The sequence below is a fragment of the Athene cunicularia genome (assembly GCF_003259725.1).
Source record: "Athene cunicularia isolate RWA chromosome 12 unlocalized genomic scaffold, athCun1 chr12_part1, whole genome shotgun sequence".
Lineage (NCBI taxonomy): Eukaryota > Metazoa > Chordata > Aves > Strigiformes > Strigidae > Athene > Athene cunicularia.
The window spans coordinates 14064633-14090923 of record NW_020799116.1 but is presented as its reverse complement, the minus strand read 5'-3'; the positions used below and the strand labels follow the sequence as shown (position 1 = coordinate 14090923).

Genomic DNA, 26291 nt, shown 5'->3' with positions numbered 1-26291 from the left:
TCTAAATCTGTTTAAGTATCTGGTAATTCAGGGATTTAAACTAATACCAACTTCATTAAAGAAACCTGAACTGACCTTTGCTCACAGTCTAGATCCCACTACCATGTTTTTCAAGGGCCTCTCAGGAGGCCCTGTACAGGAAATAGACTGACGATTGGATAAGTTTTGCTTGGAAGCCAGTCCCTGCTATTTGCTTTCTTGATGCATCGTGGTTGTAATACGGTAGTGCTTCAGGATCCTCATCAAACTACACCACCACTCCATCACATCAGGTCTTTCTGGTCACCTATGGCAGCTATACAGCTTCATCAAGTCAGCAGCCTCTACAAGCTGCTTACATAGGAGAGGGGAAAAGCAAACAAATAGACCACACCCATCACGTAAGTCACATAACTTCCAAAGAAAAAAAAAATTAAAACTCCTTTATTTTCTTTTACAAAAATACATATTTGCAGTCATGTGATAGTTATCATAGTAGTTACCAGTTTATATGGTTCCAAGAAACTATACAGTGCTCCAGGTTAAATATTTAAAATGATTTAGTATAAGAATGGCCACTTACTAACTTCTGGATCAAAAAGGCTATTCATCAGGGTGTGCAAAAAAAAAATAATTTCACGTTAGAAATTAATGCTGAAGTGGTGTAGTTTAAGTAACATAATAGATATATTAAACTTCTGGTCATGAGTAATTGTATACAAACCATAGCAGTATTAAAATACATTATTTTCATAAAAATACCATTGTGACACTTTATATCTAAATAAGACATTTTTAGAAAGATGGTATGAAATATTTATCATACAAAAGCATATTCTTATAACAGGATTATGTTGTAAGTTTTTAAAAATTCTATTTAAGCACTTAAAAGCAGGTTTTTTTATAACTGTGATTCACTTGTCATATAAAAGCATATGCTGTGTGTACACTGTAGCATTAAGTTTATTCTACTTGAAATTCAAAGTACAACACTGCATGTGGAGCAGCTGAGTTCTTATATACCACTGAAACTTGTTCAAGAAGATAAACATCACATTCTTGTTGCTTAATATGCAAGAGGAAATTACTCTTTATGCACGTCTGCTATATGCATATACTGAGAATAATTTCATGCTACAATCTTTGCTTGCCACAGTTTGACCTTTCCATAGGCTTTTTTCAGCTGAAGCAAACATCATCTTCCTCCAGCCCCATCACCTCCTCAAACACCCTACTGGTATAAGTAAAAAAATATCAAGTAAAAAAAAAAAAAATATAACCAGAGCTAACTGCTATGATCTCCAAGTGAAATAGATTGTGTATCAGCTAACTCTACTGAAATCACCGATTTTAAAATCCAGATTAGAACACCAATGTGTTTATTTCCTGTGATGAATACTGCATGCTTACATTTACAGTAGTGATCCACTTGAAATCCTGAATGTCAGCAGTTTAAAACCACCAATAAGTATACCATTACTTTATATTTAAGGCATGTGAGTAAGAGCACCCTAATTAACTGACATTGAATGGAAAAGACTTCAGGAAATTTTTGTCAGCTGCCTTCTCTTATTTAAAGATGCTAAATTAATATGGTTTTGGAAAGATGGTAAGGAGGACAAAGGAAGAAAGTTAGGAACTGATCTGATTATTTCAGCTGTCCCTAAAACACTTCTGAAAGTGATGATTTACCAGTAAAATGCCTCAGTTATAATGTATTCTGACCAAGTCACATAATGTCAGTTGGACTTATCACTAGAAGAAAACTAAAAGGAAAAAAAAAAAGAAGAAAAGCAACCAGATATTACATCAACAGGACAGTACAGGAACAATATTGCTTACCCCTGAGTTAACAGGATTGGGTATAGCAGCACCAATTGGAAAACATTCTGCAATGCCAGCACTGCACTGTGGTCCCATACTGTGGTATAGTTTCATATGCCCACAGATTTCTTTTTTTTAAGAGCACTTATTTCAAACATCATTAAACACAGGAATTCCTTTAGTTGCATTGGTATTTAGGTGGAAAAAACAGTGAAAATAGTATAGTGGGCTATACTATTAGTACAATCCATTTGTAGTGTTAATATACTGCTTAGAGCTGTGTTCCCAACTGGGTAAGCCACTGTCTTCTGTGAAACTACATTTGCCTTTTGTTTTCTGCACAAAAAAAGCCCAGTAGAAATCATGTTGTGCCAGTTTTGAGCAATATGTCCTGTAAGTCATCTGGAAGCGTTAATATAATATCATTGATGTGGGTCTCCAGCTTTTTCAGTGTGTCAGTTTTCACAGGAAGATGTTCTCTGTCAGCCTGCAACTGCAGAGGTACAAGAAAATATGATTTCTACTAAAAAATGCAAGTAAAAAATGCAACATTATTGAATCTGGAAAATTAATTCCTCATTTACCAACTGAATAGGAATTTGGACAATAGCAGGTTTCCTCAATAACCACACAACAGCATGAGCTAACACTGATCTGGACTTTCAGTAATTACAAGAGAGTTTGGTTTTCTTCTTCCCTGAGGATTCAGCCTTTTTTCCCCTCAGGTCAGTCACAAAGTTCCAACTAATTTTTAAAAAACCAAGATCAGTGCAATGCTTACAACACAGGCGGATGATGTTGGGAAGCTAGCTAACTTTTCAGTCATGGCTGAAATGAACCGGTTTTGTTTTAAAAACCTGAATGATTGAAAGAATATTTTCATTTATATACTGTAAACACAACTATATATTACTTTCATCTAGTTAAGTCATGTAAATTTGAGCCATGTTCAATTCAGTTGCTTACCAGTTTATTCTTTAACTTTAAGACAAGATCCACCGTTTCCACTTCAGTATGCTTCTGACTCCAGAAAACCAAGTTCTAAAAGAGTAAGATTAAGCATTGAAATATTTATGGCAACATTTATTATTTTCAGAAGAAATATTAATTTAACACCTACTCTTTAGAATGGGTCTTTTCCTTATTCTCATGCCATTTACTAAACTAATTTTACTCATGTACTGTCTCTACTGTGAACTGCAAAATCTGCTTTATTTGCATATTTGCCCAGGACTTAGCATAACAGGAGACTAACACAAAAACACAATACAGATAAATACAAAATTTTTTTTTTTAAATGCCAAACAGGCTTAGTTTCAAAAATAGCATCTACAATGCAAATTGGCACTGAACGTTTACCGAATCAGACCTGCCAGCACAATGAAATATTAAAATAGTGCCAGGCAGCACTTCTTGTTTCTAGGGCATTAAAGGAGATTGCATAGTTGATAACTAGTAAAATATACTCATTAAGTGCATTTTCTTATGGAAGTTGTGTTTCCTATTCACTTAAAGGCATTTACTCATGTACAGAAAGATGTTAACACTTGGATCAAAAGAAAAAGCTAATAAGGAGCAGAATTAGTAATAAATTTGTGACACATTTCCTTTTCTTTGCAATGAGCTAATGTCAGATAGAGTTGGAGAGATGCTAGGTGATGTAATTGACCTAGCTATTGCCCTGCAAATTATCTGGGCTGCTCTATTTGAACAATTTATCTGGGTTGGTGCTGTTTGGGAATTGACAAGACAAGGAATAAAAACCAATGGCTTTTTAAAAATAACTAGTGTGATTTTTTGTTTGTTTTAAAGCTGTCACGTTGACTTACTTTTTTTTTTGTTCTTCCTATTCCATCTTTAGATGTACCATCTCTTCTCCTCCCACAATACTCTTCTTTATCAGTTGTTCAGACTCAAATTACAGTGATACTCACTTCAGCTTCTTAGGTAAAGAATGGATCTTACAAGGTAAGATCACTTATGTAGCATTTTGCTATATAGCAATAAACACATTTCACTTGTCAGCTTCCAGTAACTATGGATCAGTTGTAGACTTATTTCCTATCCATATCTTATTAGTTGTCGATTTTCTATGGTACTCCCTGAGTTTATACCTTCAAAGCTACAAACTGTATCATGAGTAAAACTGTTGTCAAATGAAATGCCAAGGAAGCAAGCTGAATGAAATAAGATTATTGAATAAGAGGAAAAACCTTATTTTGGGGGGTGTGTGTGTGTGTGTGTGTGTGTGTGTGTGTTATTCAATTTCAAAATACACACCAAAAAAGTACTAAAGATACATTTTACCAACAATGACAGTTGTTATAACAAGTGAACAGTATTTCATATTTTTCTCTTTTGCTGTTAGTTCTAGCTTGTAATTGGTTAACAAAATCATGTTTTGTTAGATCAGACTTGACAAAATTGTCAACATTTTTATATTCAACCAATGAAAACAGCAGGAATAAAACTGACTTAAGGGAGAATATGTTTTTATTACAAGATGCTAAGTATAATCATAAGGACACATTTTTCTAACCTCATTACAGAGTGCTTCTAAATGAAGAGCCTCCAACTTCTGTGTCATTTCTTTCTGCCGGCTCCTAAACCAACCATCGAAGTTTGGTGATTTTAAAAAATGCCTGGTAAAACACCAAAGCAAAATACATTTTGTATTTTAATTAAGTTTTGATAAAACTGTTTTCTATGTCATCAAATGTAAAGTAATTATGTTTGAGGTTGAAGAAGATATTAGGATCCTTTCTCTGTTTACTTGCAAAAAAAAGTTATATTCTTAAGTGGAGTATAACAGGCGCTTCTATTAATCAAGACAAAGATTGAGAAAATGATGTAAAGAAAAGGTGGCTGAAAGAGTAAAGATTAGTAATTTTGTCAGGAAAAAAAGCAAACCTCAGTTCATAATATCCTCATTTTAATCTTTGTGTTCGATTGGAAGGAAAAATCAAGTTAGAACCAGAAATAAACCTACAAATACTGGTATACAGAGACCTGTAGTGGTAGTAGTGTCTTATGAAAACCATTACAAGGTTACAGAGAAACAGATTTAAGTGAGTAAAGTATACTAAGCACTATCAATTCCTATTAAAGCATATATTTAAAAAGTAAGTCTTATTCAAATCGATACTAAGTCTGCTCAAGACAAGAGCATTCCTATTACTGATCTGTCTTCATTTATATAATTTAATTTTTTATGCTGATGAAAGAAATGACCTGTAAAGTCCTATCCAGTCTCCTTTTAAACCTGATGTGAGCTGTGGTCCTGCTTTTTCCAGTGTCTTCATGAAGTCATCTTGGCTAAACTGCCTAAGCTGTGGTGGACTCTATGGAAAGAAAGAAAAAAAAAAAATCATTAGCATGACATAACTGTTTTCTCTTATCACCAATTTCCAGCCCACCTGAATTGTATTTCCTTACCTTCCATGGTGATATGCACTTTTGCAAAGGCATTAGGCTTGCCACATAACGTTCCTAGGGAAAGGAAAAAGAAAGGTTGTTTGTATAACCAGTATTAAAGATATACAGTCCACGTGTATGTTTACTTATCACTTGTGACCACAGCATTTTCTCTTCTAAGTATTGGTACAGGGTGGGGTCGTGCATATTTACCACATGAGAGCATAAGGAGCTTATCTAATACCATTGTATTTTCCCAACTACAGAACTTCATGTCAGCAAGGTTCAAGAAGAACGTGAGGGAAAGGTGGAGAGGAAGAAAACATATACATGGAATATATATATCCTGAACTCCAGCTACTAGCAAATAATCTCTCTTTTCTTTGGTGACAGTCCACAGGTACTTCCATATCATGGGTGATTCCAAACAGTAATCCCCCTTTGTATCAAGTATTTGTAAGTGACTTTCAGAGTCCCTCATACAAATATTAAATATAAAACCTACAAAACGCTGTATCAGCTCTGAGCATCTCTGCAGTAGCAATTCTTGGCAAAGGCATAGCTAGAGCCCCTGCAGGCTATCTACTGTATGAGTAGTGGAGACATTTCTCAGCAAGGCCACTGCTGAAGCTTAAGGTCTGACAACAGGAGGCAGCTCTGCCTTGCCAATTCACACAAACACATTGATACAAGCCGCTGTACATTTTGAACGTGTTTGTACACGAATGGCCACACATTTTCATCTGTCAACATAATCAGCTTTGATAACATTATGAAAAGTCTAGTTATATCTTCTGAAGAAAAAAAGGACCTCCTCATATAATTTTCTTGTGGCAGTGAATGTAAAGGGTTATCTTAACCTGTAAACTAAGTTATGTGACAGAAAATATATTGTTTTTCACTTGAAGTGAAAGTTTGAGCAAAAAGGGGTGGGTGGGGGAAATGCCAGGGAAATGTTTCAAATTCATCTTATATGTCCATCCTGTCTCAACAGGAGAGAAGGACAAGTTTTGAGGAAAAACTCCTCTAATCATTAACAGTGAAAGACAAATGAGTTTCTAGGGATGTTCCAATTCTTGCAGACAGAAATCGGACCTGACCAAACATGCTCTAAAATGATGAAAAGTTCAGGTCATCCACAAAGTGTTCAGGGAGGTCAGAATGGGACAGCTGATATGTAAACATCCTATGACTGAGGAATTAACTTCACCTAGAACTTTTTGGGTTAGTGAAGTCCATCATTACTTGGACTTCAAATGTCCAAATGCTAGGTAAAAGTGTATCAGAACTATTTATCATTATCTTCATGCACAAGTTAGAAAACAGAAAGCAAATTCTGTAGCCCCTGCTACACGGTGTTGACCATTAGCATTTCCTGACAGGAAGTGAGGCAGAGGTAAAGCTGAGTTTCATATTAATCCTCTTGCCAGTTCTAGATGCTCTGAATCTAACTAGAGACATTGCCTTTTTCTCAAAAATCTCTTGTAACTTTTGTTTATACTTGACATAGGTGCCAGATCTGAAAATCCTGCAAATACTGCAGTAATCTGAGGAAACAGCTGCCTTGAGGCCATAAAACAACTGCCCAGAGAGGTCTGACTGCTGAAATTTGTCTACTGAAGGTAATCCAATGGCAAAAACCTCTATAATCAACAAACAAAAAAAGAAAACCAGAACAAAACCCAAACTGTCTACCTCTGGAGAAAGACATTGTTCTTTGAAAGTCAGATAGAAAATATAGGTAAAAATGGAGTTGCAAAGATAAGTCTGTGAAGACGTAAGAGAAGTAAATTAACTGCCTGGATGACAAGAACTGAAATGCTTTGTCTGGACAAGACAGATGAAAGGAACCGAGATGTGCTAGATACAGTTTCTCATGCCACTCATAACAGCAGTCAGTGCACAAATATGACTAGAAAAGGGAAAACTTCTCTAAACTGGAATGATCTGCATGGAAAAGCACTACCACTAGAAGACAGAATAAATATTTAAGGGAAAAAATTAAGCCAGTCTGATTTACCAGTTGATTTGGTTGATCTTCCACATAATAATAAAAAATTACCTTGTAGTATCCACTCAGCTATCACAGCAAATATTAATTTGTATACACAAATGAGCTCTTCTCATTACAAAGTACCTCCTTCCAACTCTACCTTTTCGATACTGACATTTCTCAAGATCAAGGGAAACACCCTTACACTTAAAAGGGAAAAAAAACAAACTTCAACACTGGACAGGGGTTCCAAGTGTTGAGGAAAGATTAAATACATTTCCTTCTTATTCTTATGTTAAAATACACACACAGAGTTTTGCTTTGCACAAATGCTACACAATAAATTGCAAGTAAACATCTGAAAATACTGTCTAGCAATACATGCAAAGCATTCCTTTTTGAGATGTGAACCCTTTGTCTAGATATGTGGTTCATTTTTGACAGTAAGCTACTGTCTTCATAATTTTTATGCTAAGTATGCTAATTAAAGAATTGTAAGACTACAGTATTTTAGAAAAGTCAAGACATAGCTTAATGGTTAATTTCTGTAGCTCAAGTATTATTCACAGAATCACAAAATGGTTCAGGTAGGAAGGGACATCTGGAGGTCATCTGGTCCAACTCTACTCCTTTCCCACTGTTCAACCATACCTGCAGGCTGCCCAGGACTACACCCAGACAGGTTTTTACTATCTTCAAGGATGGAGACTCCACAATCTCTCTGGGCAACCTAACTGTGCTAGTGCTCAGTCATCCTCACAGTAAAGAAGTGTTTCCTGATGGCTGACAGACTCTCCTGTGTTTCAATGTGTGCCCGTTGCCTCTCATTCCATCACTGGGCACCACTGAACAGAGCCTGGATCCATCTTCTTTATATCCTCCCTTCGGATTTATATACATTGATGAGATCCCCCCCAAACCTTCTCTTCCCTAGGCCAAACAGTCCCAGCTCTCTCAGGCTTTCCTCATACGAAAGAAGCCCCAGTCCCTCAATCATTTTAGTGGCCCCTCACTGTTTTTTCCAGTACTTCCATCTCTCTCTGGTCCCGGAGAGCCCAGAATTGGACATGATACTCCAGGAGCGGCCTCACCAGTGCTGAACAGAGAGGGAGGATCACTTCCCTCAGCCTGCTGGCAACACCTCTCCTAATGCAGCCCAGAACACTGTTGGCCTTCTGTGCTTCAAGGGCACATCGCTGGCTGATGTTCAACTTCATGTCTATTAGGACCCCCAGATCGTTTTCTGCACAGCTGCCTTCCAGCCTGCGTCCAGTACATACCGCTGCATCCGTTTATTCCTCCCCAGGCGCAGGACATTCCATTTTCCTGAGCTGCATGAGGTTCCTGTCAGCCCATTCCTCCAGCCTGCTGAGGTCCCTCTGAAGAGCAGCATGACCCTCTGGTGTATCAGCTGCTCTTCTCAGTTTTGTACCATCAGCAAACCTGCTGAGGCTATACACTGCCCAATCATTCAGATCAGTAATGAGGATGCTGAACAGGACTGGACCCAGTGTTGACCCCAGGGGTACACTGCTACTTACTGGACTTACTCAGTCAGGCTAATGCCAAAAAAGCTACTCCATATTACAGAAGTAAAAAACCCATTAGTCTAAGAACTCACTAATGGAATAATGAAACTTTCTGTCAACTCCAAAAAGTATCGCCGAAGAATCACACTCTGTGCTTCTGTAGGTCGTTTCTGTTGCACACCCTTAAAAAAAAGAAATAAAATACCACAATAAGTCTGTTACCTCGAAGTATGTAAGTAGCTATGGGTTTTATTTAAATGAATATTTATTCCAGTGTTTCTATATTCATTTGCCATAAGCCTACACGTTGCACCCTTACCCTGAACCATGAAAGAAAAGCCATACTGTCAAGTCCTTTTGCACAGATATTAATCCCTTTAAATGCTGGGTTTTTATTTTCATGTAAAGAAATTAAAGGGAACAAAAAATTTCTAAAAACAAACTTGTGCAAATCAGTTCCAGTTTGGAAACTCTGATTCTTACAGACTTCATGCAGAAGATTTCTAGACCAAAGGGTCTAGACCAGGATGGCAGACAGTGGAAAACTCAAACCAGATGAACAGATGATCACTTCAATTCTCTAAATTCTTGAGCTAACTTCTTGAGTTCTACCATTCACGTTACTATAGAAACTGCTAACAAATCAGCAGCGCTTCTACAATGAAGGTGTATATCTATCTATGCAGTTATGAACTGGGGCAAAGGAATCAGAATCCAGGTTCACTTCAGTTACGTAGACAGAGCTCAGCCTTAAATGAAAACACCGTACAACAGTACACAAAATTTCCATTAAGAAGAGACTTGCAGTATTACCTTTTGTAACTGTTTAACGATTTCTTCATCTTTGTTCAAGTATGGCTTGTAAGAGGTATAAACACCTAAAGAAAAAAAGCAGCATATAGCCAAAGGAAAAATGAGGTATGATTTTAAAAATTAAAATACTGTTAACTGAACTGTGAAGCAACTTATTACCAGGTTTGGAGTCCAAAGTTTTCAGGTTCTTCAGTTTTTTCACTTTCACCTGCTTTGGAACTTCACCTGCCAAAACATTTAAAGGAACCTTACTTGAAATCTCCCTCTCTATTATTAGATACTACAGTTGATGTGCTATACATTGCACTAATTTTTAGAAACAGATACTTCCATTTAGAAGATAGTCTAATATTGTAAGAAGCATTAGAAAATCAACAAGCATCCAAGTATGTCCAGAAACATCCAGTAAACGTGAACAGCAGCTTACAGGCTTTTCATTTTATAAGGGTTCCCTGTTGAAAAGAAAAAAACCCAAAAAACCCAAACCAAAATAATGAAAAGATGACCTTCTGAATCAAAGCAGCCAAAGAAAAAAAATGACTATATAGCAGTGAATGAGTGTTTCATTAACTTCAAATTTTATTCCTTCTTCCTTTGTTCTCCTTAGGATGAATGTTTTCAAGAAAAAAATCTTTAGTACCTTGGCCAAAATAAAAACTGTACACAAGAAATTAAAATAGTAGCCATGGATTAAGTGTTGTAAGAAAATTAATTTAAGTCTCATTTTCCTTAGGCCAAACTAAGTTTTTTCAGTTTGTTTTTCAAATATACCCTTCTCCAGCCAGAAGACCCTAAGCCCTGTTAATAGTCTTGCAGCCCCAAGCAGAACCTTCCTCTTGAATCTAGCTGGATGCTCAACTTCAGAAAAGATAAAAGTATAAACTCCTACTGAAGATGCAGAATGAGGAAACAAGGGGAAAAACACCCCAACACCCCCAAAAATCACCCCAAACCACAAGCCCTCTCTTTGTCCCTAAAGAAATAAAATTTAATTTTTTAAAGGCAGGTCAGACCGATACATCTTCAGAACTCCCTGACAAAGCATTTCACATAGCTGCATCAAAACTTGTAGAATTTCATGCTTAAAACTGTGTATCAAATTTGAAAGCAACCTGTATATATGCCTTTGCAGATATTTAATAGTTTAAATAAGATTATATTTTCCAAACGTTAACTACACAGCAGCTAGCTAACTCCTCCTCACAGCCCCCCAAACCCACACAGGTATTCTGAAGCATGGACAGGCATGATAAAGCAAAACCTTGCCTAATTATATTGAACACAGTACACAATCCTTAATTAACTTGCTGTATTCAGAAATTGAATGTAATTTATTCTATAAAAATTAATTTCATGGTGTATAATCCTAACTGGATATTTATGCATTCCCACTTTCAGAACAGAACAGTGAACCTGTCACAGCAAACAGCTACATTCAGGAATTCTATATAACAGAGTACTGCAGTACTTTATTACAGGCTAGCAATTGACATGTTATTCAAAGATTACATTAAAACTCTACTCAACCTTGTAAGGAAATCATCCAACTTGAACAATTAACAGTACTGGAATATTGCTAGATTAGAAATACATTATTAAAATACTGTTTACAAACAACTTATTATATATTCTAACATTCAAGTTTAGCTTTCACATAGGTCGTCTTATCTGTGCACTTGCTGTGACTGATTTACTATATTCTACTCATCCTAAAATTAAATATGTAATAAATAATGTTTCACATTTTAACAATTTATTGGTAGAAATACAAAAACAGGGTTGTGTGAAAGGTAAAACATTATTACTAATGAGCATTACCACTTTCTGCATTTAATATACTAGATTTAACAGTACAAGACATACAGTACTCAAGAGCCTAATTTCACTTGACAGATTTACATCCCTGAGGATCTGGTTAGTATTAAACTCAACTATTAAACTAAGTTACACATGTTTGTAAATAAATAAGCACACAGTTAGATCTTGTCATGCAGGATTGTAGAAAATATTTGTACTTTACCTGGAAGTTTAATATCTCCGATTCGGATAATGTGAGGCCAGTGCTGAAGTGTTTTAGCAAAAAAAGGATTTGTCACCCCTAGAATGACAGATGGTCTATAAAATAATAACAGTGTTTAAATATGACAGTAAGAGCTTCTGTTTTAATGAATATAAAAAGTCAAATTTAATTCCTAACTTGAAATAATTTTCCTTTTGTATTTAAGAGTTACATTTTAAGTTTTCATGTTAAGAGCACAGTATGTTTATCAAAGTTTTTAAGTTTTAGAAAATAGCAAGACAGATGTATCTTAGGATCCAAATGGTAACGGAGAATAAAAGTGACATCACCTGCTTAGACTCTTGGCTAAATTCTGCCCGTTTGCAATGATGAGAACAGGTTATTATATGAATTATTATATCAATTTTTTTTTCTTTAGCGAGCAGGAATCTGACCCGTATTTGAAATTGCTACTTTTCAAGGTTTGATTATAAAAAACTCCCAGTACTTGAATACGCACATCAACATGACTGCAATTTGCATAAGACTTCTCAGAAGAGCTACTGCTCAGATGACATGATTAAGAGACACGTAATATCCTACTTCCTTTTCAACACGTTAACATTCTTTGTTAAAAAGCGGTTATCAAGTACAAGCACATTAACAGCATTGTGCCCAAGCTCACTAACTATCAGATTTTTCTGGTTACTCTGTGCTTAGACTCTTCCTTCAAGGATGCATAGGGGCACCCAGAGAACAAGAAGCAGTAAGAGCATAGGGCTGCTGCTACAGCATAGGCCTAGAGAATTTAGGATTTATAGCACTAATATGATGAACATCAACATATTTTTCAGTATAGTGCCTGCCATCCATTTTACAGCAAACGTTAGCTAAGGAGAGAGTATAACTGCAAGTCTCATTGGAACTGCCATATTAAAAATAGGTTATCATCACTTCTTCCCATTAAACATCCCAAATTTTAACACTAAGTTTCCTGTATCTCAAGGCAAGATGGGGAGAAAAACCAAGTAATCTTTCTTTAAATTTTTATTCAATTCTTCCAGCTATATCATGATGGCAACTGGGTATCGATTCCTGTGTGAACCTACAAACATTTCTGTCTTTCATTCCTCCCTCCACTTGCTAATTATAAAAATATATATATATATATATAAAAACCACCTCATTAGGCATTCACAGACAGGACAAAAATCACCCAGCTCCGTAGCCTAGTATAATGTCTGGGCTATGGAAATAGCAATTTTCATCTTTGCGTTCCATCTTAGAATGAGCAGCACCAAATTCTCAGAAGTCTTTGCTTGCTTGTTACTGACACAACCTTCACCAGAAAAATCACTTCTTCCTAGTCCTATTTCTGTTCAGCTATGCTCACCTGAAAACATTTTATTCGAGGTATTATATATTCTTCCCCACTCATTTGAATTCAGTATCATTATTTTTTGCTGTTTCTATAATCCTGTTAAAATTCATTTGCATTATTGATTTAAATTAATTGTGATTTACAAATATTGTTCATGATTTTTCAGCGTTATCATACATGATTTACAATCTCTCTTCCAAAATGGTAAAGACCAGTGCCCATAAAAAGGTCACAACAGATTCCTTTGTTGGACTCAGAAAAATCAATTTATGACGTTTTATCTTATGTTCTTTCCATGGTCATGTAATAAAACTCAACCTAGGAAACAAACTGAGGCTCAAAAGAACCCAAACAACAGGCATTCTCCTTCTCCCTAGGAATTCAACAATTCTAACCTAACTTCACTCAACTATTACATCTTCTCATGCCTATTTTGTGGAAACCAAAAAGCAAGTTTCACACAGAATTGGTTTGGACCAATGTATATAAACTGACATTCTTTTACTAACTGGAGAGTTAAAGACTCAGGGTTAAAGTCAAGTAAGGCTTCATTTCTACACATGGACAAAAACAGTAATTCTCCAAGTCAAGATAAAGTGATAGCAAACCATGAGGAATCTTGTTTCACTGCTACTGGTGATATAATACCAAGACTTAGTAAACTACTTGGTCACTTTTAGGAGCCTTGATCTATTGTATCTACCAGAATCAATTCTGATTTCAAACCACTTAAGTAATTTCCGAAAAGGCAGGATAAATCAGAACATCAAGATGAAAAATAGCTCCTCACTCCCCTCTCACTAAAGATAATATACAGAATCTGCATCATCTGTATTTCTCGCTTTCTTAGAGCCACTGCTTTAAAAGCCTGATTTCAATCTTCCCATTTTTTTTGTTTTCTGTAAGAAAGCCAGAGCAATTTTAGCTCTATTTCAAATGCTAACACACATATTGAACAATCTTTCTATTTTGCTACAGAGGATGCAATTTTTAAACATGGGTTATTAAAGTTTAACCGAATTCTTCCTGGAATTATTTTTAGAAAGTAAATTACATACTGCATAACCATTCCCACGGAATACAATCTGAAACACAGTGCTTATGTTTGTATGTTTTCCCACTACTGTATCTCTGGCAATACTTTCGCTGAGAGGAAAAATACAGTAAAAAAAAAAATGAAACAAACAAAAAACCCAACGCAACAACCACTCCCTGTTCAGACATTAGAAAATATTTATTTACAAGATCGGTGAATCTAACACAGGCACTCCATTCCCAAATCAAACTGCATTTAAATAACATATAATAAGAAATATTGGAGGTGTATACTTTCAAAATAGAATTAGAATTTTTAAAAAAATGAAGGGGAAAAGTGTGAAACTGCTTTAAGGACAAACAGAATTGTCTTTGTAGACTCACAGTCTTAAAAAGAATCTTAATTTCTGCTAAATTTGTTAGAAAAATGTTGTAAATAATTCAAAGAGATTTGTGTGTGTCCTTCAAAGAGATCTGTGTTGAGACAACTGTCTCAACTAGGACACAGACTGGATTAACTTTACAAAACAGCTGTATGGATGCTGAACTCTAGAAGTCACTTTGTTTATTAATTACTTAAAAATAAATACAATTACAGAACAATTTCCCAAGATGCTACTACAGAGCTGGTGTTGCACAGACAAACCCTTACAGAAAAGCAAAACTTATCTTGCTTTTATATGTGCAGTTTTACTTATTCTGCACACAAGTATCCTATCAAGTTCAAATGTAGTTTCATTATGACATTGTTTCATAACTTCTTTATCTAACAGGAATGAAAACTTAAAACTGCTAATTACTGCACTCTCTAAGATAAATCTTACAAATAAGGAGCCTAAATATAATTCTCTAGTGATAGAAATTCAGAACAGTTAAGCAGTATCTTAAAACAAATTTATGGTTATGAGTGGTTTTGAGCAACACCTTCACAACAAAGTTTGATCTACTTACGGTGCTTGTGTGCGAGTTGTATATTCCTTGAATTCACTGTCATGTATAGTAAAGTACGGCCTGAAATCACTGCAGTACTTCAGTGGTGAAATACAACTGGAAGGTAGAAAGAAGAGAAGCTGCTTGTACGTGTACAGTGCAAAATTTCATCAAAGAAACAAGCAAATCTAAAATTTGTAATGCTTTATTATATTCAGATCAAATGAAGTTGCACTCAGCTGCAATCTACAGTGACTCAGGTACTAGTTAGGAAGCACTGCTACATTTACCTAACAAGTGCCAACACGGTTTCTGAAGATTCTGATGGAGATGGTGCCATCACAACAAGTGGTTCTCCTAGTAGTACTAGTTCCCAAAGCATCTGAATGTGAAAGAACACTGGACAGAAACACCTAAAAACAGATTGAGGCATTTTAATACACTTAACATAGCCAGAAGAAAAACATATTTGATCATTAAATATTATTGCAATATTATCTAGTTCTTAATCATTTGAAAAATATAAAATACTCTTGTAAAACACAACATTTAATGAACTTCCCTATTTATAGCAGTTTCAGCCTGAACATTGTCTGAATTCCCTTTTAGCCAACTTTACAGAGAAAGACTATTAAAAACACCACTGATAAATCTTAGCTTGCAAGCTATGAGATATGTGTTGTGGAACCATTACAAATCTTTGACTTGTGGAAATTCACAGCTAGGAATAAGGGAATCCAAACTCCTACCTGAAAAGATCTACTTCATGAACAGTTGGTAAAGCCATGGAGATCTGAGCATCTGCCTAAAAGACATCGCAATGCTTGTTTTTTTAGTCATCAGAATACCTAGGTATTAAATGAAATAGTTTCCCTTAAATGCTTACAGACAGTAGATGGTATATACCCTAATTATTTACCACTACTGTACTACTGCAGTATGTACTGCATTACCTCCACAAGTAACTATTTTTGTGTGCTAAAATCAAGATTACCCCCAACATACACACCACTTTCAGGCATGCAACTTTCAATCCAGAAAAGACATAAAATACTGAAGCAGTTTTAAACAACAGTCATGCAGTACAGGAAGGTACAGATTTGTTTTATATCCATGCTCTATGGCTAGATATTTTTATTAGGTTTTCATCCTCAAAAAAAATGCTAGTTTAGTACTGTTTCACTGATTAAAAGGATGTTCAAGTTCAGTAATTTTGTCAGCCAATGATCTTCTTCCAGAAGCTGGACAACCCTCTTCTAAAGTACTTGGGAGTAATTGGGATAGAATACCTCTAAGAAAGTACTCTAGACTCCTCCATTCAAAGTTTCAAAGACTGTGGGGATTTTATTAACATCAAAATATATGAGAATTTGCTACCAATCTTTTACAAAAAAAAAGGTTAAAGAATGAAAGCAGGTATTTATCTTTATCTTGGGGTTATATACAACAGAAGTATCTAATCTCTACCTGGTGCATATTCTGTACTACTGGTGTCGTTCCAGGCTTGTCACGGTATGTTGGAATCCGCAACTTGAAAGAAAAAGAAAGATTTTTTTTTTCCCTGGTATTGAATTCAGCAGAGACATAAAATGCTGACTTAGAGACAAGATTAACATTTAAAGAGGATATACTACAGTATGATGCTTAATTTCCTCTACAGAACATGCACATAACAATGAATACGTAGCTGAAGACTACAAATCATTGCTACAGGAATGAATATGCAAGACTATGTAGTACTATATAGTAAATGGAGTATTAGAATATGAAAATTATACTTCAGTTAAAAAAGACTATTGATAACATTAGTCACCACTATTACAATAATTTCAATAAAAATACATTTAAATGTCAGAATTATCTGAAATAAGGTTATAGGGTTTTAAGGTGATACAGGATTATTTTTAGAAAAAACCCTCTCAAAAACCATCAGACATAACAGTGGGTATTAGGTAGAACCCAAATAGACAGAACAACAAACATATTTTTCTGACCTCACAGTCTGCATCTCTAAGTCCTGAGTAACAAATTTAGTCATACTGGAAGCTGGTGTGCACAAATGGATGTAATTTATACACAATTAAAACTGACTGCCCAAGCAGTGTAAAAAAAACAGGGATAATATCACAGAAGACAGTAATTATGGCTTTACTCAGCTTAGGACCGCAATTTCAACCCTCATGGATAAGAATTACTGATGAGATAAATGCAGGCAATACCCAAACAAGACATATCTGACACTCATGCTTTCAGAACAGCTTCAGAAACTTCTCCTTCCTCTCCCTGGTGATGTACATGCATCTAGCCATAAACTTGAGAGTATCTGCTATGAACATCTTCTGACTGTAACCTCTGGATCCATAAATTCCATTTAATTGCATTTCATACAAAGATGCTATGGCTCCCAGAGGCCCAGTTCTTAGCCACCATTTAAACTCCACAGTTCCTCCCCCTGCACTAGATACTACTTCTTTAATAGCTTTCTTCAGACACATTTCACTTTCATTGAAAATTATCAACAGACCAAGAAATTAATTTCTGGTGCACAGGCCAAAAAAGATTCTTACTTGTCAAACTTCAGGAACAAGAATTATTTTAATCAATATATTTAATTTGCTTGACTGGAACTTAATTCTCAGCATTTTGAAGTGTTACTTAATGTTTGATTTGACAAATATATTTAGCATTAAAGTCTCCTAGAATGCATATTCCAGAAGGATAAAACAGACACTGCAATTTGTAGCTGTATTAAAACACTGCTTTTTTAACATCTACAAAAACTACATGTTAACCCATGCACCATAAATGATCCTCCCCTCCTCAACCTAATCAAGGAACCTAATAAAGATCTCCCAGACCTTCACCGAGTGGAGTATACATCTATTCCTGTTCTGAAGTATGAGACAATGAAAACAGAGCACAGTACAGTGCGTGTCTATCCAGTAAATGGAGGGGAAAACACCCTCAGAGAAAAATAAGTGCAGGAGTATTTACCTTCATTATAATACCCATAATAGGCAAATGCAATATTTTCCCTGGAATTGGTGGTGGCCAACGATCAACATCGTTACAAACTTAAAGGAAAAAAAAGGTATAAATTATAACTAGTTTATATATGTTATAACCCATGATACTGTAATCACCTTTGTGCACATGGCAATTTTACATTAGTGCTGATAGCCCACAACAGTTCTACTTATGTCTTGATCATTCGAAACTCTAAAGCAGTTTCACAGCCTTTTTGACATTCATGTTATTATTTCATCAGAACTATAAAGTTTTTCATTTCAAGAAAACAGTATCCTCATCTTCCATTTTTGTAGCAACTAGACTCACAGTTAGTTGAAGAAATGTTGTATGAGAAGCCATGAAACTACATATTAAGAAACTGAAAAGAACACACAATTGATGTACATTAGCTACTGTAGAACAGATAAACACAAGTAGTTAGGAAAAAAATCTAGCTTTACAGTTTGACTATAGATTTTTTCAGCATTTTGTTGTAAATTATGAGTATCATTATTAACTCTAGTAGTTTCTGCAGAGCTTATTTTGTTTGTAATACAACCTGTCAAAAAAAAATGTTCATCAACAGGTGATTAAAAAAATAAAATTCCTTCATCAAGAATGATTTCCACAAATTGCTGCTCAAAGACATAAATGTATAGGGCAGACACAGTACAAAACAGCACTTCTATGCAAAAAGCAAGTAACTTTCCCATTTGGCCCTCTCTGGCTGCTAAAGTGCTACAGTAAGGCAGACACACCTCATATCAATGCTTTTTCCTGTTGGTCAAAACCAGAAAGACCCCAACCAAGTTTGAAAAAAAAAAAAACCAACCCCAACCACCAAACCCACACAAAAACCCGTCATGCAAGATGACATTTCTATAGTTCCCTATCAGAATCCCCAGGACTCAGTGTGTGAAGAGTGCAAAGTAACGATTGGCATCAGCTCTTTGTGCTGAACAGCTGGTCCCGAAATGTACAACAAAACCCTAAATATGTTTTAGAGAGGATCTGCAACTCCATGGAGGATCCAAAATTAGATTAGCTCTATTCAATGATCTAGATATCAAGCAAGTTTGCTAACATTTCAACCCTCTACCATGAAGGAAGACGGAAACACAAGCTAGAATGTGACAGTATTGTTACAGTACCACAAACTTCTTTTGGAGAAATAAGAGCTCTTCCAAGACATAATAGTAACACTACCTGCTTCCAAGAAGGCTTCACTTTTTTCAAAATATTCTGGTGCTATTTGCTTAAGCATGGTGCGGAAGAGATTGACATAAGGTAGCTTGCTGATGAGGACTAGTGACTGAAATAAAGAGTAACAAAACAAAAACATAATTTTAAGGTAGGCCTTTCCCTTGGTTCTACTGCAGTTCTTCTGTTATCCTCAGAGAATGTCAAGCATGATTTTTCTCAGACATGCAAGCCAACCACACATATGACTACAGGCAACAGCAAACAAACTCCTCCCAAAAGTTCCCAACGTTTTGTTTTTAAACACACAAAAAAATTCTGCTCTAACAGTGCAGCTGGAACATAGCATAGCTGATGTAAAATTAGACCAATTTACTATAAATCAACAATTAATTTAGTTGAGAGATACTCTTCCTGCTCCTCTAAGGTCCTGAAAAATTTTTAATTTCCAAATGAATATTTTCCTAAAAGAACAGAAATTACCTTCTGGAAATACCCTCTTTTTAATGATTTGTCTCGAACTTGTCTGAAATATACATAGCCATAGTAATATGCTGTATCTTTCTGCAAAAGAAAGGAAAAAATTCAATACAGCAACCTGATACTGTCCTCCTTTCTGAAGCATTTGATATGCACTTTAAAAGCTTATTTCCCTGCAAGCTCAAAAGTTGATTAGATACAATAAACTAGAAGGATTACTCTTGTTTATTTGCCTTATTTTTTAAATAAGTACTTCAAAGAGAAAACACCAGTATTGGGAAACAGCTGTGCTTTCTGGCTTTACTATTTTTATATCTACATTCTCCTGACACAACACAAAAGCAAAAATAGAATGAACTTCCTGAGGAATAAATCAATGCTCATAATTTTGCAGAGTAGCACTAAAAAGATTTTAGCAGTTAAAAACCTTAAAGCTCTGACTTGAAAAAGACTAAAAATAGTCTTTCAATGTATTAGTTTTAGAAAACAACCTTGGAATATTAAGGAAGCATGTTCTCTCATTTCAAAGACAAAGCATCATCTTCATCCTTCCTACAAAGAGGAATTCAAGTATTTGACACAAACAGATCTAAACTGAGTTTGAGAGTCAGTCTCCCACTAACACAGTTGAAGGCCTCAATATTCCATAAGGACATGCTGAGAACAACTTTTTTGGCCACTACCTCTTTTGTGTAACTGCTCCATCTTCAAAAAGTGAAGGGCGGAAACAGAAAGAGACACCTCAACTTTTTTTTTTTTTTTTTTTTTTAAAGTTATAAAGCACTTCAGATTTCCAAAAATGTAACGGTTTTCACAACTTGATCTACAGGTTTCTAGTGACAAAATAGGTCTCATCTTCCATTTTATTCCTTACAGTCTAGAACCCATAGTAATAACGTTTAAAGAACAGTTAACAGAAGTAATTATTAGTTAATTATTACAATAATGATAGAAAACATTTGCTGAGCTTTGTCTTCTAGGACATCCAGTTCAGATTTCGTTTTTCAAGCATTAAATTTAAGCGTGAAGACCCATAAATTAACATTACCCAGAATAAATTAACTTCATTTTTAATTATTTCCAACCTTTAAGTAAACTGGTAGGTCTCTATCCAATTGGTCCAAAAAACAACATAATGAGACTTTCCTTCCAGGAGACCGTCGAAATCTAAAACAAAACTGTGTGTCCCCAAGACAACCTACATAGGGGAAAAAGATAAACAACAAATAGACAGTAGTCTGAGTTTGAGCCTTGTTTAACATGAGGACTTGTCTACAGCCAAAGAGGTGTAAGAGTTTTGATTCATTTATCTTGCACTGCTATTTTGACCATTTATGTATTTATATTTTTATAAGTGAACAATTTGGCATCTTTAGCAACAATAAAAAACCTACCTTCAACAAGGAAAACAAAGTCACTGTCTCACAGTGAGTTTGTCAGACTGTCATGTCCTTAAACAGCTCTACTAATAGCTGTCCTACTACTGCTCTTACACATTTTATGGGTCAGCCTGTATAGTTCCGATCATCTTAACCACATGACACTTCTCTGTTGAAAGACTGCACTTAGTCTTTTTTTACCACCACACAGTTCATACATAAGTCACTCTGTAAGAGTGTATTATGCTGCTCTCTTATAACTCCATGTGCAGGCCTAGGACTTAGTATTTTTGAAAGCTGCAAGACTAACTGCAGAAAACTGTGAAACAGTACTCTCAAGAAGTGAAGCTTCCCTTCATTTGTATCAAAATTGATTTCTCAAAGAAAAACGTTACTATATTGACTATCTGCACTCTGAAAAAAAAATTTGGACTCATTTTGTATCAGATATCAAAGAAGCTTTCTCCAGGTGAAACATGAGAACTGCAGTATCAGAACTTGTATCACTGATACTCCTGTGGCTGTGTTGTTGCCATTGCAAACATCTGCTGTTAAAACAGAGGCAGCTCCAAAAAACCTTTACTTCAAGTAGAAGTTATATAAACTGAACAGAACGTGCTGCTCACGGGAACAGTGGTAAGGGGGAACGCTAGAATCTGAAGAACATGCAGGTATGTTACTCATTCTAGTAAACCTGTAAAAAAATTCCCTTTGGAATGCAGTGTTATTAACATAAACACACTCAATTGAAAGACATGCCAATGTCATGCACATGCCAATGACACAGCGCTAAATATTTGCTCCGAGGTTTCATAGCTAGTTCCCTTCATCCAAAGAAAAAACCCAAACTAATACAAAAAGCTATACACAGAAGACCTGAATTACCCCTAATCATTAACATGTTGAAGTATCATTCAGTATATGATGGCTTCTTATTTAACAAGCTCTTCCGGCATGTAGAATTTGACAGGATTGGTAAAAATCTATTCTTTCTTCAACTGTCCATGCAGAAAAGGCAAAAGCATTATTTTTATAGATAACTGTACTAGGGAACATAGCTTGAAAACCCCAAAAAGTGTCATCTAGTACCTTATTAAATCCATTTTCCCCCTAAATTCATAGCCACTAGAAGCCCTAGAATATCTATTTGTAGTTGTAAAAGAAAAGTAAAAGCTCAATTAGTCTTTGAAGCATGAAAACCTAGGAAAGACTGACCTCAAATTTAGCTGCAAGCGAAAAGCTTCCTTCACTGCTACATTACACAAAGCTTTTGTTTTTATGTTACAGCCTACAATAAAAAAAATAAATTCTAACAGATAGAATACACTCCCAGCTAATTTCTAAAACACAGGTTCTAAGTAGGTAATCCCTCTACATCATTTGAAAATTCAGCCTACCAAGAACAATCAAGAACCTAAAGGTTCTTAATAGGGATATTATAAAAAGCAAAAAGGTGGAACTTTTTCTTCCTGCTGAAAGTAAACTCTCCTTACATATACCTACTCTGCCTAAAATAACTTTACTACCACTCTTATTTGAAAAAAAACAAAATAACCCCAAAAATCTGGTTTTGGTCCTAACATGTTATTTTGTACCTTCAACACATCTGAAGGTTGGACAGATTTATAACTATTAATGAGAGTAATAACAAGATACAGTTAACTCATCCTCTCTTTCAAAAATAGAAAGCAGCTCTTCCTCTAGTTACATACAGGCTACCAAAACCAGAGAAAATACTTTAATTTTAATGACATTAAGACAAAGGGGAAAAAATAGCCAAGATATTTTGTAAAATTACGTAAGAAAGAGCTCTCACACATACTAAGAGCACACACCTGCATCACCCCACACCAGAGTTGTTAAGCTGCAGAGCAACCAAAAGCACAAAGAGCACTTATAGGGACAAATTTGTTACTAAAGGTTTTGACTTCTGTAAAGAAATAAACGTGAAAGGAAGTGTCTGTACTTCTGCCATATCTTTTTTCCAGGTGGTCCAAGTCATCTGTCACATGCTTTCCATTTCTCTTTGGCAGCAGAACAAAAGTTTAGATTAAAGATGTATTTAGCAAGCAGGACCACACACAACAACACAATCATCAAGAATAGAGAAGATATAAGATAGCCTTGGTTTTCCCTTCACAACTGTTCTTTCTAAATGCTTAGCTTCACTGTTACGAATTTAGAACACATGCATTCACTCCTTTATGAGAAGAGGGTTCCATATTCCTTTCATTTGCTTTATCAAACTCTACAAATCCTGTGCCTACACTCCTCTTTACAATGACAGTATTATTTTGTTTAAAAGCAATATTAAGATATTATTTACTTGCAAAGTATTCTGTAATATCTGCATGTGTGTCACCTAGAAGGTCTTACACATTCACAATCCTGGTATTTCACGTACATAAAATAAAAAAAAAATTCTCAGACTTTACTGCAATACAGACAATTACAGTTTTATATTTAACCTTATTTGCAATTTTTCTGTAATATTAAGATATTCATATAAGTATTTAATCTAAAACCATGACTGTATTCTAACAAAATTTATCTTTTTAAGGTAACTTAGTCCAACAACAGACAACTACAGAGTGAAGGAAGCACTTACCTGAATTAGAATCTGGAAAAGACAAATAGCAAATATTGGTTTTCTAAAGGGTGGAGAAGAGAAAAGAGAGCCATTATAGTTCCTGAAATTACTAAACTTAAAACAAATTATATACTTATACAGCAACCATGACTTACCTCTTTATCTGTGAGTTTTGAATGTGGAGGATATATTACCTACAGGAAAAGAGTATTATTTTATTTGAAGTATACTGGGTATAAGCAGTAAGCTTCTATTAAATATTTTTATTATACAACCCTCAAATACCTGCCTAGCTTTAGGCTATTTTCACATTAAGCTAGTAATATTATGTCTCTGCTCTTAATTTTCATATGCTTTTAAGCTAACTTCATCATCCATCTTTACAAGGTATTTTAGACACCAGTTGGGAGACCATACAGACACGTTAAAAAAATTCAGAGTACTTGAGATTTTTGGTGCAACAGGTCTCAAAGGAGACCAAGATTATATCCTTTAGATTTAACTTGTACATATGAAATGCAGTAGATGATTCTATAGAGGGCCAACACATTAACTGTCCAAAATCTCTTGCAATAGATAGTCAGGTGGGAATAATCAAAATTCAATCACTAAACACCCTCTACATTACTAATGACTCTTGGAGGATGAACATTGGCCCAAAATGAGAGCTGAGAATTGTGAAAGCTCAAGTAACACACTCAAAAAGTCACGGCTTTTGTACTGACAGAAAAAAAAAAAAAAAAAGTAAATTTAGTTTTTACAATGCAAAAATCAAAACAAATGAAACACAATGTAAGATATGGAAGCACCATCATTTAAGAAAACCGGGATGTACAAAATCAGTGATCATGCAAGTGAGAATAGAATGTACTGGAAAGAGAACAAACCTGAGATATTTAAGTTTCAACAAAAAAGTTCCTGAAAAAAACCCTCCAAAACTACTGAAATGGGTGGTGAGCTTGTAAGCAATGGAAATTAAACAGAAATTCAAAGATTACGTTTCAAAGAAGATTTCATGGCTTCTATAGATGAGAACTTCTCCAAGGACAGAAGTTCAATTCAAGAACACTAACTTAGTTTAATGTCCTCCTCTCACTATACTGCCAACATCCAGTTACCTAATTTAATCTTGTTCAACAAAATGTAAGTAAATGCATTTCCTGATAATGTAACCCTGTCCCACTCCACAGAAAACAACAAATACAACCACTGGCTGGTCTCTGACTAAGCAGGCTTTCCGTCTCCTGGCAGTAAAGTCTCCACTTCTCTTTCCCTCAGTCTTCTATTCAATGACACTAATAGTGCATTGCACAGCTGGACATATCTAAAACTAAAAGGAGACATGAGGGGAACACCTGCATACTGCACTTAGTAAACTTATCATCATCTTTTTGTAATCTCTTAACGTTTTCCTATGTTATTTTACACTAAGCGATACACTCAGATGTAACTCTTTCAGCAGCTGAATGATGCTCAAATGATCTGCATCTTGTCAGATGACTGGAATAGACCAAACTTGAGTTCATATTCCTGTTCCTCACTTGACAGTGTATCTTCCCAGAATTCCAGTCAAAACTAAAACCTAATTAGTTCCTGCAGCAACATAACTGAAAAAACTCATTCCTTAGTTATGTAGACATTTTAAGTTTCATTTTATGAATCCGTTCAACTAAAATTGATGGGACTGTTAACAGGGTTGTTCACATACACAACAGAGGCTACTCTGTGCTTCCCTCAGCCACGAAGCACATTAGCTGCTTAAATCAGCAGATTATGCAGAAATACTTGTCTTTGTTAACAAAAATTATTTATAACATCAAGCGAATACAACTTAAGTAATTAGCACAGTATTATGGGCTTTTATTTGCATTTTTCTTGCAGCCAAGAATGCATATCAATTACGTGTTTTAATATATTGTAATCGCTACCTTGGTTGAATTGTATATGCTAGAACCCATTTAACAACAACAAAAAAAGACGACACTTAGCCCTACATGCCACTGTTTGCTGCACAGTCATATGGTGAATATGGTAAACCAGGATGTGAAACTGATCCAAATGATAATTCTTCTTTCCAGTTTATCTTTCAGCCCCATCAGTTGCCCAGTGCAGTTTCATACACAAGTTCACAGATATGTGCCTGTTGCTCAAAATGGCAAAGCGCAGCGGGGAGTCAAAAACCCCGCAGCTTATGGCAGCACCACTAACGCATCATCACAGTCTGACATTCATTTAATGGTGCAAGGAAAAGGCTTCAAGCGTTTAGGGATTTGCACACCTCAGCGATCTGGAGAAAACGGTTGATTACGAAGACTACTTGCGTTCACGTTATTACTAAACTCTTTGAAACCTTCAACATCTAGCTGTCATGGAAATCAGTGCTATTCGTACATAAAGAAAGACGATGCATTTAATACAAATCTTGGCATGAGATGAAAACCCTTCACGAAGGCACACTGACATGACAACCAGCATAATGGAAACAGTTGCTTGAAAATAATTAAACTCACCTCAGGCTCCGTGACAGCTGTCACTGCCTGCCCCCAGCGCACTCCCTCCCGCTCGCTCCGCCAGGCTCGCCGCAGCACGCTCCCTCCCCGCGGCGGGATTTTGCACAATCACGTTTCTCTCAGAACGCCGCCGAGCTTCCCCCGCCGCTGGGCAACACGGGCACCAGAGGAAGTGCCCGATTCCGGCGGGGCCCCGCGGGGGAGCCGCCCGCCGCCTCACGTACCT

General features: G+C 35.7%; 1 protein-coding gene across 2 annotated transcripts in view; it reads right to left on the bottom strand.

Moving 5' to 3' along the window:
- Positions 1–410: 410 nt before the first annotated feature.
- The window catches only part of DENND6A (DENN domain containing 6A), a 33861-nt gene continuing 7980 nt past the window's right edge, over positions 411–26291 (bottom strand). The window contains exons 3-21 of one of the 2 annotated variants that reach the window (XM_026857861.1): positions 23711–23749; positions 23574–23616; positions 20672–20784; positions 19590–19670; positions 19113–19218; positions 17892–17971; positions 16365–16427; positions 15647–15702; positions 15188–15310; positions 14919–15014; positions 11573–11667; positions 9709–9777; positions 9553–9617; positions 8832–8921; positions 5239–5292; positions 5035–5144; positions 4343–4445; positions 2770–2844; positions 411–2296 (exon numbers count right to left, since the gene is read on the bottom strand). In XM_026857861.1, coding sequence (XP_026713662.1) covers positions 2165–2296; positions 2770–2844; positions 4343–4445; positions 5035–5144; positions 5239–5292; positions 8832–8921; positions 9553–9617; positions 9709–9777; positions 11573–11667; positions 14919–15014; positions 15188–15310; positions 15647–15702; positions 16365–16427; positions 17892–17971; positions 19113–19218; positions 19590–19670; positions 20672–20784; positions 23574–23616; positions 23711–23749 — 1593 coding nt within the window. In that variant the 3' untranslated portion in view covers positions 411–2164. The remainder of the gene's footprint in view (positions 2297–2769; positions 2845–4342; positions 4446–5034; positions 5145–5238; positions 5293–8831; positions 8922–9552; positions 9618–9708; positions 9778–11572; positions 11668–14918; positions 15015–15187; positions 15311–15646; positions 15703–16364; positions 16428–17891; positions 17972–19112; positions 19219–19589; positions 19671–20671; positions 20785–23573; positions 23617–23710; positions 23750–26291) is intronic. The other variant, XM_026857862.1, reaches the window with a different exon arrangement.